Here is a 12,004-nt window from a genome sequence, read left to right on the forward strand (position 1 = left end):
GACTCTCCTTTAGTTTTGCTGAAGGAAGTGCCATGATGTTTCTGCCTTGGCACTTGGTTTCTGCTCCCTGTGGTGGCCTGCCCTCCCTTTTCTTGGAGGGAGAAGTCTCAGTGCCACTCCATTCATTCTTCTGCTATAGCCTTTACTGTAGTATTTTAGGTCTCCCTTTACCTGCCTGTCTTGACTTGCTGCTGAAGTATTTAAATGGAGGGGTTATTTTTTTATTATTATTATTTTTTTTAACCTAGCAAGCAAGCGCTTGGCCTGCAGCATACATTCATGTTTGCTCAAAGAATGATCGAAGCACATGTTGTCTTCCTTCTTGCCTAACCATATTTTCTCTCTCTTTAAACTCTTTCTTCATGCAGTGCCCTAACCATTTCTAATATTCAGGCTGGATCGACTGGAAATTGGGGCTGTCACGTCCAGTCCAAACGTGGGAACAATACGAGAACCGTCGATATTGTGGTCTTAGAAAGCTCTGCGCAATACTGTCCTCCGGAGAGGGTGGTAAACAATAAAGGGGATTTCAGGTCAGTGACATGGAGAGTGCTGGAAAGGGCTGACTGGCCCCTCATCTTTTTATTCTCAAAGGCATAGACATATGTGATCAGTCTCCTATCCTCAGAAAGAAAATTTGAGAAATGTATGTGTATTCACATATATATCCTTATATATCTAAGGACTACCCATAAGTGATTTCAGAATCATTTATGGAGATTAAAAGTAGAAACAGGTGCCTGAACTTTATCTCAGATCTATTGATTTATGAGTCTCTGAAGGCTGAGCCAGAAGTGTTCATTTTTATCAGGTGGTTTTGTTGTAAAAGTTAAGAACCACTACTTTAGGAAACAGTTTGGAAATTCTACTGAAATAGTGTGCTAATAGCATTTCCTGTTTTTTTTAAGGGCTTTTTTTGGATGACCTTTGGAAGGTTTTGTGGTGCTAATTGACTTTTAACCGTAGGCAGTTAAGTAGACATCATAATTAGCAGAAACACATAACCATTTTTCCTCCCCTTTGGTTCTTCTGGCAATTTAGCAAGAGGGACTTTGAGAAAGGAAGACTGTTGGGTGGTCTGAAAGCTGGGGAGCCACTAGTGTTGGACTCTGTTAAGATGATCAGAATGGGTTAAGTACTGCGATTTGTTTGCTATTTTTTTAGTAGAAAGTTTAGAATTTGTGAGAGCTAACAACTTTTACCTTAGACTCTCCTTACTTTCAAAGTTGCTTTAAAACATTATCTTTAAATATGTTATTTACCTAAAGTTCTTTATGTTTAGAATTTTAGTAATGAGTTATGCAGTTAATATAAATGAAGGGAAATATGTAGCTCTGTAAAGCAGCATAAAGATTGTTGAATACCCAGTTTATAGCTGTCTTATGATTGGTGGTATTGCTGCCTTGTGGCTGTAAGTCTGATTTTTAAGGATAAGAAAAAAAGCCCTTTGGTGTTAATCTTTCAAGTCAAAGGTAAAGAAGCAATAACATCTTTACCTCAGCTACTTCTTCATTGATTTTTTAAAAATTGTCTTTCATCCTTCTCCCCCTCCCCCTTTTAAAATTCTCCTTGACATGAATGTGTGGAAATCATAATTTATTATTGCCAATGGATAAGTTTTGTATGTGGGTTAACTGTTAATCTATAATATTTAAATATTTAAAGTATACTTTAAAGTGCAATATATAACATTTGTTAATTTTGTTAAATTCAACATCTTCATTAAATAGTCACAGCATGTTTTCTCCTTAGGGTGGATTTTCTGTTTTTACTCATAGTTTTGGAGTATTTTCCATTTTTAAAAATAGAAGTAGAGTCTAATCATTTAACTGATTAATGAATTATTTATCTTTTGACATTCCGTAAGATATTATACAGTTACAACTTCCACTGCATTAATAAGATTTAGTTTAGTCTTGCTTGATCTTTTATATAGTTTTTCATAATGCGTTGTATTTTGGTGTGGCTGATATTATAATTTAGCAGTTCATATGTTATGAGTCAGCTATAACTTTTATTAAATATGTTATTTTCATTCCCAGTTTTGGAGAAATAGAGCTCAAATAACAAAGATTTCTCTCAATCCAGTTAGTGCTGGTCCATACCAGCAGGTCAGTGTAGTCAATTCAGTTGCACAGTGACTGTACAATTTATCTGGGCTTCACCCAGATATATTCGGTTGTATATGGTATTGGACGTCTTCAAGACCCACCCCCACCCCCGCCATCCCAGCCAAGCGCAGAAGTTTGCTAAAAGGACTTATGGGATTCAGCGTATAGCTGTAGTGACATCTAAGATATAGTGATACAGTAATATACATAGCTGGATAATAAGGGAAAAAGACACAGCTGGGTTCTGGAGAGATCCACTTGTAAGGTTCTTGATTATCTCTGCCTCCCAGGAAGGTCACACAGAGCTCACTACTCCTCCAGCCTTGAAAAGACAGCAGCCTCTGTATAGTGTTTCTGCCCAGGGAAGCCCACTGGAGACGCAGCACCCAAAGTTCTTGTTGGGAGCTGGTCATGTAGGCATCCTCGGCCTACCTGATAACAAAATTTCAGAACCCCAGGAAGAAAGCAGGTGCTCAACATACACCATATTGCTTGTCCAGACAGTCTAGGTACAGTGAATCACCCTTACCAGTTAACTGTTTATGGGAACACTCCAAGCCCCAAGTTCCTAGGTGCCACCGAAGGGCCAGCATTGCAAGCAGGCCTTTCTAAGGACAGCAGTCTTGGGCCTGCTATGGTAGCTCTTTTCTACACATATACTAACTCTCCTTCTGTGAAAGGGCAAATTCTGTTTATATTGGATAAGATTCTGACCTTATGTAACTAATGGTTATATAAGCCAACAATGTAGTAACAGTAATTAAAAAGAAACGCAGGACCATTTAGTGTACCATTTTTCTTTTCTACTGGGTAAGATACAGTTTCCCTGTCTGTTTATATTTAGAATATTTTAGGAAAATATTCTGTTACGGTAATAAAATATACTTGGCTGATAGCTTAAAACGGTTTAGTCCATTTTAACTTAAAAAAAAATTGGGGGTCTTTATTATTAAAGGAGTTTTGTTTCTTCTTGATTTTTCTCTGATTCTGTGTGACATGTTCTAAACCTTGATTTTCCTCTGCTGTTACTAGTGTCACTGTAGGTTCTCTTAGGCCATTTTGTCTTCGTCTCTCTAGGTGGCCCAGAACACTGGCAGGCATTACTGCACATCTGCAGTGTACTCGGAATACCCACAGCGGTGGGATCTATCCCGGAAACGCACAGGATGAGAGAAAGGCCTGGCGCAGATGTGATCGAGGTGGCTTTTGGGCGGATGATGATTATTCTCGCTGCCAATATGCAAATGATGTCACTAGAGTTCTTTATATGTTTAATCAGGTAACTAGAAAGTCTTCAGATCTGCTGAGGGTGCTAGTAAAACGTGGTTCTCACACCAAATACATAAGATTTTTTTTTTTTAATACTAGTAAAGCATAGCATTTGGTGTTTATACTTCAGTGGACTGTGTCTTTGGGATCAGACCTGTCCTTCTCAACCAGAGAAGGACATCTCTGGCATCACCCTTCCTTTCCAGTTATGACCTGACTCTGTGCCTTTGCCTGAATACCTTCATCATCTGTATCTCCAGGCAAAATCCCAACCATCCTTCAAGTGCACCTGGGAAGCTACCCTTTAGTTCCTTTTATAAATCCTTTGTCACAAGTGATCCCTTGTTGCACTTGTACTATTCGTATGCTTTTACTTATCTCTGCTTCTGTGTGTCTTTTTTTAAACCATAGCAGATTATAAGCAGCTGGCAGGTGGTTTCTGTGTGTTACACATTTTCTTACGTTCCCCTGCACCTGATATACACTTTTTGTAATGGTTGGTGCTGAGTCGTGTTTAAGTCAATAAATAAACAAATGTAAGACATTACTGGCAGTGCATGGCAGTACAGATAAGAGGCAAATAAGTGATTCATGCTCCCATGTGGCAGGAGTTCCAGGCCAGATATTGATCCTTCCTGGCTGGAATACTCGGGAAAGGTGTTACTAGGCAATTGGAATTGAGTATATATAGAATTTGGCTAGGTAGAGATGAAGAGATTGTGCAGCCCATTTATGTACTGTTATATTCCATTCCAAGTTAAAAATAATTCCTTCAGGTAAGTTTCCAATAATATTTCAGTTTTGGAAAAGCACTTTAAGAAGGTCATAGTGAGTAAACGATAAAACATTTGAATTCATTGCCATGTTTTGAAATGCAAAGGTAAGATGTCAGAATTTCGTCCATCATTTTGCTAAGTGCTTCTTTTTGCCTTTTTCATATAGATGCCCCTCAATCTTACCAACGCTGTGGCCACAGCCCGACAATTATTGGCTTACACGGTGGAAGCAGCCAACTTTTCTGACAAGATGGATGTTATATTTGTGGCTGAAATGATAGAGAAATTTGGAAGATTTACTAAAGAGGAAAAATCAAAAGAGGTATTTTCTGGTTCAGATTTGTAGCATATAGCATATCAGCAAATGGTCATGTGATAGGGTTGAATCTGTATTTTGGAAGCCTGTTTATGTTTGCTGTATTTGAACTAAATATACCTTTTAACTTCTAAAAATTGTCATTGAAAAACCTATGCTCCATTATAGTGACTTGCTGGGAAGAGTAGAGGTGAACTGTCAGTTCTTGGAAATCACCGTGATAGGGCAGAGCCAGCCTGTGAGAAAGCAGCGTCCTGCATCACGTTGTAGGTCAGCCTGGCCGCTTCTCTCGGGCTGCCTGGGATTTCTCTTCTCCACAGTGTCAGGTGTTCATCCGTCTTAATGAGAGTTTTAAGCCCCCAGATCTTGTGTTAAATTGCTTAACTGCTTTTGGAATGTCCTAGAGAAGTGAAAGACTATGTTAGGAACTTTAAAAAAAATTCCTTATGATTAAAATACACGTTATGAAAATTTAATAGCTTTGAAAAGGGGCCACGTTAAAAATGTGATATGCTTGTCCACATGATATCCTTTAAGGGAAAACTTTGACAACCTCGGTTTTCAGAATGAATGAGCAGCAAATAATGTTCTGAATAATTTTTTAGATGCAGATTAATATATTCTTAAACTTTAAGTTTCCAACTAGGTGAGAGCTTTATATAAACTGTTTCTCTTGTGATAAAATCACTTACATAAAAATGAATTTTAAAGGTAGAAGGAACTTAGATTAGGTCATACACTGAAGCCCAGAGAAAATTAAATGATTTACCTAAGGTTTTTCAGCTAGGTTAGTGCAGCGCTGGAAACAGAACCCAAGAACCTTGGCTGTCTAATCCAGAAGTTTCTGCTGTATAACATTTACTTTCTAGTACAGTGTTGCCCTGTCATTGTATTCCAAAAGTACTGTGGGGAAAAGACTGGACTAAACAAAGTCTAATGTATTTCTTTATGTGGGACATCTCAGATTCATTAATGTGCAGAAAGGTAAGTAATATGCCTTTTTCCTTAAATCATTTAACCAAGGAATTTTTTTTGTAAAGTATCTATTAATATCTTGCATTTTGGTGATAAGTTTTGAAACTGCAGCCCTAGTACATGAGGTACTTTACTTGATGTGACGTAGCTGTTAAAGGAAAGAAAATAGTGACATGTATGTAAATGGGATTCAGGTCAACGGACCACTTGACGATGAGATAGCATTTCTGTGTTGCTATCTGAACTTCAGGCCACAGTTTCCTAATGAACTGTTCTCTTGTTTGATTGTGTCTTTGGGCCACAGCCTGCTTCGCATGGTAAATTTTTCTATCACTGGGAGGAGCCGTGTGAATTCTGCCTCTGTGGTAATACTGCTCTCCCTTGTTGATTATAATCACAGGTTAGCTGCCCACATGATTAGAAGTCATTCATGGAAGGTGGTCACTAGAGTAATTGGAATGGCATTTGGAATGTGGACCTTGAGAAAGATTTTGCCATCATGTAATAGATGTTTATTCCCATGCTGCCCTGTTTTGGTGTGAGGGACTTCTGTACACCTCCCAACTCAGGAAGAGCAATGTGGTGCCCCGAGGTGTACATTCCACCATGTTTGCTGCTGTGTGGAAAAAATGGTCTGCTGCTTTGGTATGTTCTTAGGGGGAAGCGTCTTGTTGAGGACTGGAAGTGGACCTGGTTCGTCAGTTATTAACCATGGGCCCTTTGTTTTTAAAATGGGGGATGATACTTGCCCTGTGTAATGCACAAACTTTGTGTGCACAAGTGAGAAATATAGGTGAAACTATTTTGCAGAGTCATTGCAAAGCTAGGATATCCTTTTTATAGGGTTGGGAAATTTAACATTATTATGATCTCAGAGACTATGAAAGAGGTCCTTAAAAAAAAAAATCACGAGACTGCTTTAGTTACTTATCTACAAACTTAGTTTGAAGGAGATTGCTGTCACTTTCACTGGCTAACATAGGAGGTAAAATTTTAATCATCTTTGGAAACAAATGATGGCAACTTATTAAGTATAAATAGAAGAAACAGGAAAATTACTCAGGATTGAACAATTGAGGTATAAATGTAGTATTACCTATGATGCAGTGACAGACATCTGATTCTTTGGAAACTTAGACTGCAGGCCATCGCTTTCACTGTTTATTACTATATTAAGAGGCAATATGAGGCTTAAGGGCTTCGTTTTAAGTTAATTACCACTGCATACAATTATGCTGAGGTATCGTTAAATGCATATAGCATAATTGGACAAACAATTAAATTGATTTTTCTGTTATGGCCAAAAAGTTATTCTGCTGTGGATTTTGTTACAACTAAAATAACCTGTGATTGAATCTAGCCAACACAGGGTGGTACTCTGTTGTCTTAGGTGGGTGCTGGAAGCTATCAAACTGCCAGATCTAAATGATTTGTTTACTGGGTTCTTTTAAAAAGAGCTGAAGGTTGTCTGTCAGGCAGTGTCTGTTCCATATTTACGATAGTGATTCCTCTTATGAAAACAAATGTATATCCATTTCAGAAGATGAGAAAGTCTATGAAGATTAGAGTTGGTTACATGATATAGTCTCCTTACTGTGCTCTCATTTTAAATATGTGAGTGAGGCATGCACCTTAATGCTAATTTACTACATTTTTATGTACAGATATTTTTAAATGTAAAGTTCTTTCATTTATTCATTTTAAGACATAATCACTTCTGTATTGACAGTTATGTTTCTTTTTCATTTTCGGTATTTTTAATGTTTTATTCCTTCATCTTACTTGTCAGACTTTTCTGTATTGTTAAGATTTTCAAAGACCCAGCTTCTGGCCTTTTGATCCATCCACCACATGGTTTCTCAAATGTGTGTGTGTGTCATGATCACCTGGAAGGTTTGTTAAACACAGACTGGTGGGCCCCATGCCCTGAGGTTCTGATTCAGTAGGTCTGTAAGGGAGTCTGAGAATTGGCATTTCTACAAATTCCAGGTGATACTGGGCAACAAGTCTTTGGCACAGGCTTTGAGAACCACTGTAGAATCTTCATTTTCTATCCTTATCTTGCTTTTTAAAAAAAAAGTTCTCTTTGGGTTTAACTTTTTAAAAACTTTCCAGAAACTTTTTTTTTTTAACATCTTTATTGGAGTATAATTGCTTTACAATGGTGTATTAGTTTCTGCTTTATAACAAAGTGAATTAGTTATACACGCCAAAAGCATAGGAGAAGGAATGTTATTATTAATACTTTTTAAAAATACCTTTCACAAAGCTTCAACAATTTTCAGTATTTACCAATCTTGTTTCATCTCTCCTATCCACTCATCTCCTTTGTCTTCTATCCCCCCCACCTTCTCTCTCTCTGTCTCACTCTCTGTATCTTTCTGTCTTTTTCATTGCTGGAACATTTAATAGCAAATTTTAGATGTCACATTTCATCCATAATTTTTTTTAATTATAAGGAATTTAAAAATAGAACCATGATACTGTTATTATATCACCCAAATGAATTCTGAGTCCTTACTATCATAAAATACCTAGTCCATGTTCAATTTTCCTTGATTATGGTTTGTTAAAAGAGAATGTGGACCTCGTGTCTGGGAATTCATTCATGCAATTTTGTAGTTGGTTATGGGGATTTTCCAGACCATTATGTCACCAGTAAAGAACAGCTGGTTTCTCTGTTCCTATATAAGACACATCCTTCTTTTTTTCTGGTTATATATACATTGGCGAGGACGTCCAGAACCGTGCTGATTCATGTTGGTGATGAGTGGTCCGAATGAGAATGCTCTAATGTGTCATTATTAAGTGTGATATTTATGTGCTGCTGCTAAGTGCCGAGGGGCAGTATCGGGGTAAGGGGGTCACTTTGAAATTAGTTCTCGGCTTGAGGTTTTACAGACCACAGAAAAAAGGTGAACTCTGCTCTCAGTCCTGTGTGAAGGTTGATTTGTGTTGACAAAGTGTCAGGGAAGAGATCTTTTCACCTCCCACCTCATGCCAGGGTCAAGACAGGGAAGTTTCAAGTTTCCTTGCCATTCCCTTCCTTTCTTGAGGCTAATTTAATGCCGGTTTGCGCTGACCCTGGAAGTGTCTCCTTTGGGTTATCAGCTTTACGCAGTGGTCTTCTCTTGTTAGGCCCGTGTTGGTGGGGCCTAGGCCCTGCATGGAAGTCAAAACATAGTCGGTGATCAGCTGAGTTCACCCTCAGAGCTCCTTGGATTCCTGTTGTTTTGCTGTTAGTCTCTGGTGGGGCCTTTATTTTTTCACTGATCAGTGGTGCGTTTAAAAGGTAACTTTTTTCCTTTAGCATTTTTCACTTTTATGAGAATTGTCCAGAGTACTTAGACCTTCATACTTCCAGAAAACGAGATGCACATAATGTTTCTGTAATCAGAAAAAAACAGAATCTGCTTCCATTGGGAGAACTGGAGGAATCTTAGAAGTTCAGCTTTTCCATTTGTTGTGAACGTATGGCTGAGGGTGTTGCCCATTACACTCTGCCTTCCTTGAATAATGTTCTTCATGTGTTCTAAGAATTTTTTTTTTTCATGTTCACCAGTAATATTTTGATGGTTCTCCTTTTTTTTTTTTAACATTTTTATTGGAGTATAATTGCTTTACAATGGTGTGTTAGTTTCTGCTTTATAACAAAGTGAATCAGTTATACATATACATATGTTCCCATATCTCTTCCCTCTTGCATCTCCCTCCCTCCCACTCTCCCTATCCCACCCCTCTAGGTGGTCACAGAGCACGGAGCTGATCTCCCTGTGCTATGCGGCTGCTTCCCACTAGCTAGCTATTTTACGTTTGGTAGTGTATATATGTCCACGCTACTCTCTCACTTTGTCACAGCTTACCCTTCCCCCCTCCCCATGTCCTCAAGTCCATTCTCTAGTAGGTCTGTGTCTTTATTCCCGTCTTACTAAGAATTTTTTTTTTATAAAAGCAAGTTTGTCTACCTGGAGGAAATGTTCTTCTTTCTGTTAATTGTAAAATTGTCTTTATTGCCTTGACTAGAAACATAGTAAGCATCAATTTTTCCCCAGTCCCAGCAGCTCTGCCATTGACATGTAATTTTTTATTTTTTTATTGAAGTATAGTTGATTTACAGTGTTGCATTAATTTGTGATTCAGTTATACACACACACACACACACACACACACACACACACACACACACACACACATAGAGAGAGAGAGACATTCTTTTTTTATGTTCTTTTCCATTATGGTTTATCACAGAATGCTGAATATAGTTCCCTGTGCTAGACAGTAGGACCTGTTGTCCATCCTTTCTATATGTAGTAGTTTGCATCTGCCAACCCCAAAGTCCCAGTCCATCCCTCCCTCTCCCTTGGCAACCATAAATCTGTTCTCTATGTCTGTGAGTCTGTTTCTGCTTCATATACAGTTCATTTGTGTCATATTTTAGTTTCCACATATAAATGATATGATATGGTATTTGCATTGACGTGTATTTTTGACTTAACTGTGTCTCTCTTAAGTCTGTATTTCTCACTCTTAATTCTTTTTAAATTAAAAGATAAATTATCTTTTTAATTGTGTTAGGCTGCCTCAAATCCTTTCTGTCAAGAAATGGAGAATAAATGCAACATTTATTCCATGTGACATTATTTTCAATCTTTTTCCCCCCTCTTCCCTTCCCACCCATTTCCCCATCATCATCCTCTTTACTTCTGTACCACAGTGACATCAGAGCTTTCACCTTTGCCATAGTCCTGATGATCATCACAATTAGACCTCTCATTGAATATTGACTACTTAACTAAACAAGCTGAGAAGCATTCAGTGGGGTCCCCAGGCCCCTAGGATGCTGAAGCCAGTTAACAGTGACATAAATACACTCTTAAAACTTGACTTTCACAACAGAGCAATTCCTTCATTAAAAATAATCAGGGCAACATAACATACCTTGAGATAGGTATGATCTCGATATAATAGTTTGTAATTAGGAGAAAACCATGAAGACTACTTGAACTTAAATAATGATATCAACTGCTCTTGTTATTATTTAGTCAGGTTTGGACTACATGTCAGTTCTGCATTTCCCATCTCCATCTTGGCTGTCCCCAAACAACTGCCCAGCGTACTGCCCTGCAGATACATGTGTCTGTAATTCTTGCTTCTCTGGTTCTTAGAATTGCTGAGGGTACCCCCTGCTGATTCGTGCTTGAAAACATAAATGTGGGGAGGGGCCTAGATCTCTTGACTTTTCTCAAACTGCATGAATTACTTAATGAAGATATTTGCCTTCTGTTTTTTTTGTTTTTTTTTCCTTAATTTACTATGAAATGAGACATTCTGGGCACTTCTCATAGGGTTCTTGGTCTCATTTTACAGATGAGCAAACTGAGTCTTGGAGAGGCTAAATAATTTGCTATGGGCATTTAACATGTACAGGACAGTTGAAATCTTAACCCAGGAGTACTTAACTCCAAGGCACATAAATATTCTAGCTGCAGTGTTATTTTCTGCTTCTATTACATTAAAATTAAATATCATCAAGTTTAGTCTATGTATTATCTTGTGTGTTTCATGAACTAACATCAGAAATTCATGAAATTTACAGATGATTTTTGAACTAATTTTGCCCAGGGTTCTGAACATGAATATAGAAAAGAACATGAAATATTCTGTCTCTTACAGCAGATGACATTTAACAATTTCATTGTTATTAATGTAGCATTTTCATTTCTCTATCCTTTTATCTTGGATAAAGTGTGTTCAGAGTGTTTTCATTTGATCCTCGCCGTTTAGTGTGACAGGTGGAAGAGCAGGTGCGTGATTCCTTCTGACCCTTTTGTGGCTGGCGTGGCCTTCAGGGAATGCGGGCAAAGAGCAGTACAGTGCTTCCTAAGGCTGGTTGCACTTATTAAACTATATCTGTGTGTCAGATTTCAGGAATACTTTTTAAATCCAGTGTAATTTTTCATGCACTGTTATCCTTTCTGTGTCCCTTTTTTGCCACTGTGAAGGATTCAGAACTACTTGCGTAACCAAGCTACAGAAGCATGTAGCATTTCATGATTACCTGCCCTAGGGAATATATTGGCAACAAATCCCTCTGCTTAGTTCTTAGCCATTTGTAATGAAATAATGAGAAAAATAGCTTGTTCTCAGCTAAGGCAACCACTCTTATTAGCTCTGTACCTTCTTAGAGATATTTCTCTTCTTTACAATTATTAACGCATGTTAAATTCCTTTACCGGCATTATCTAGTGACCCATAGCTGTAGTTCTTTGATCACAAAATAGTTTTTCAGAAGAGATGATGTATCAGTCAGGTCTCATGCTGGATTTTCATGAAACCCATACATGTAAAACTTATAAAGAAATTATGAAACTAGTTGTACTTGTGCTCATTTTTTAAACACTACAGAAATATTTGAGTAGTGCCTCAGAGGAGAATTGGTATTTTCCTGTATTTTATCTTTTATGTGTTTGCAGCCAGTGGTCATTTCTTTTCTTATAGCTATAGAGCAGGGGTCCCCAAGCCCCCGGGCCGCCTACCGGTACCGGTCTGAGACCTGT

General features: G+C 38.0%; 1 protein-coding gene across 4 annotated transcripts in view; it reads left to right on the top strand.

The window, feature by feature from the left end:
- ADGRA3 (adhesion G protein-coupled receptor A3) overlaps positions 1-12,004 on the top strand; it is a 122,880-nt gene that overhangs the window by 66,978 nt on the left and 43,898 nt on the right. For all 4 annotated transcript variants that reach the window (XM_036852556.1, XM_036852557.1, XM_036852555.1 and 1 more), the window contains 3 exons: positions 369-533; positions 3,189-3,390; positions 4,323-4,478. In XM_036852556.1, coding sequence (XP_036708451.1) covers positions 369-533; positions 3,189-3,390; positions 4,323-4,478 — 523 coding nt within the window. The remainder of the gene's footprint in view (positions 1-368; positions 534-3,188; positions 3,391-4,322; positions 4,479-12,004) is intronic.

Source organism: Balaenoptera musculus, chromosome 5 (genome assembly GCF_009873245.2).
Source record: "Balaenoptera musculus isolate JJ_BM4_2016_0621 chromosome 5, mBalMus1.pri.v3, whole genome shotgun sequence".
NCBI classification, from domain to species: domain Eukaryota; kingdom Metazoa; phylum Chordata; class Mammalia; order Artiodactyla; family Balaenopteridae; genus Balaenoptera; species Balaenoptera musculus.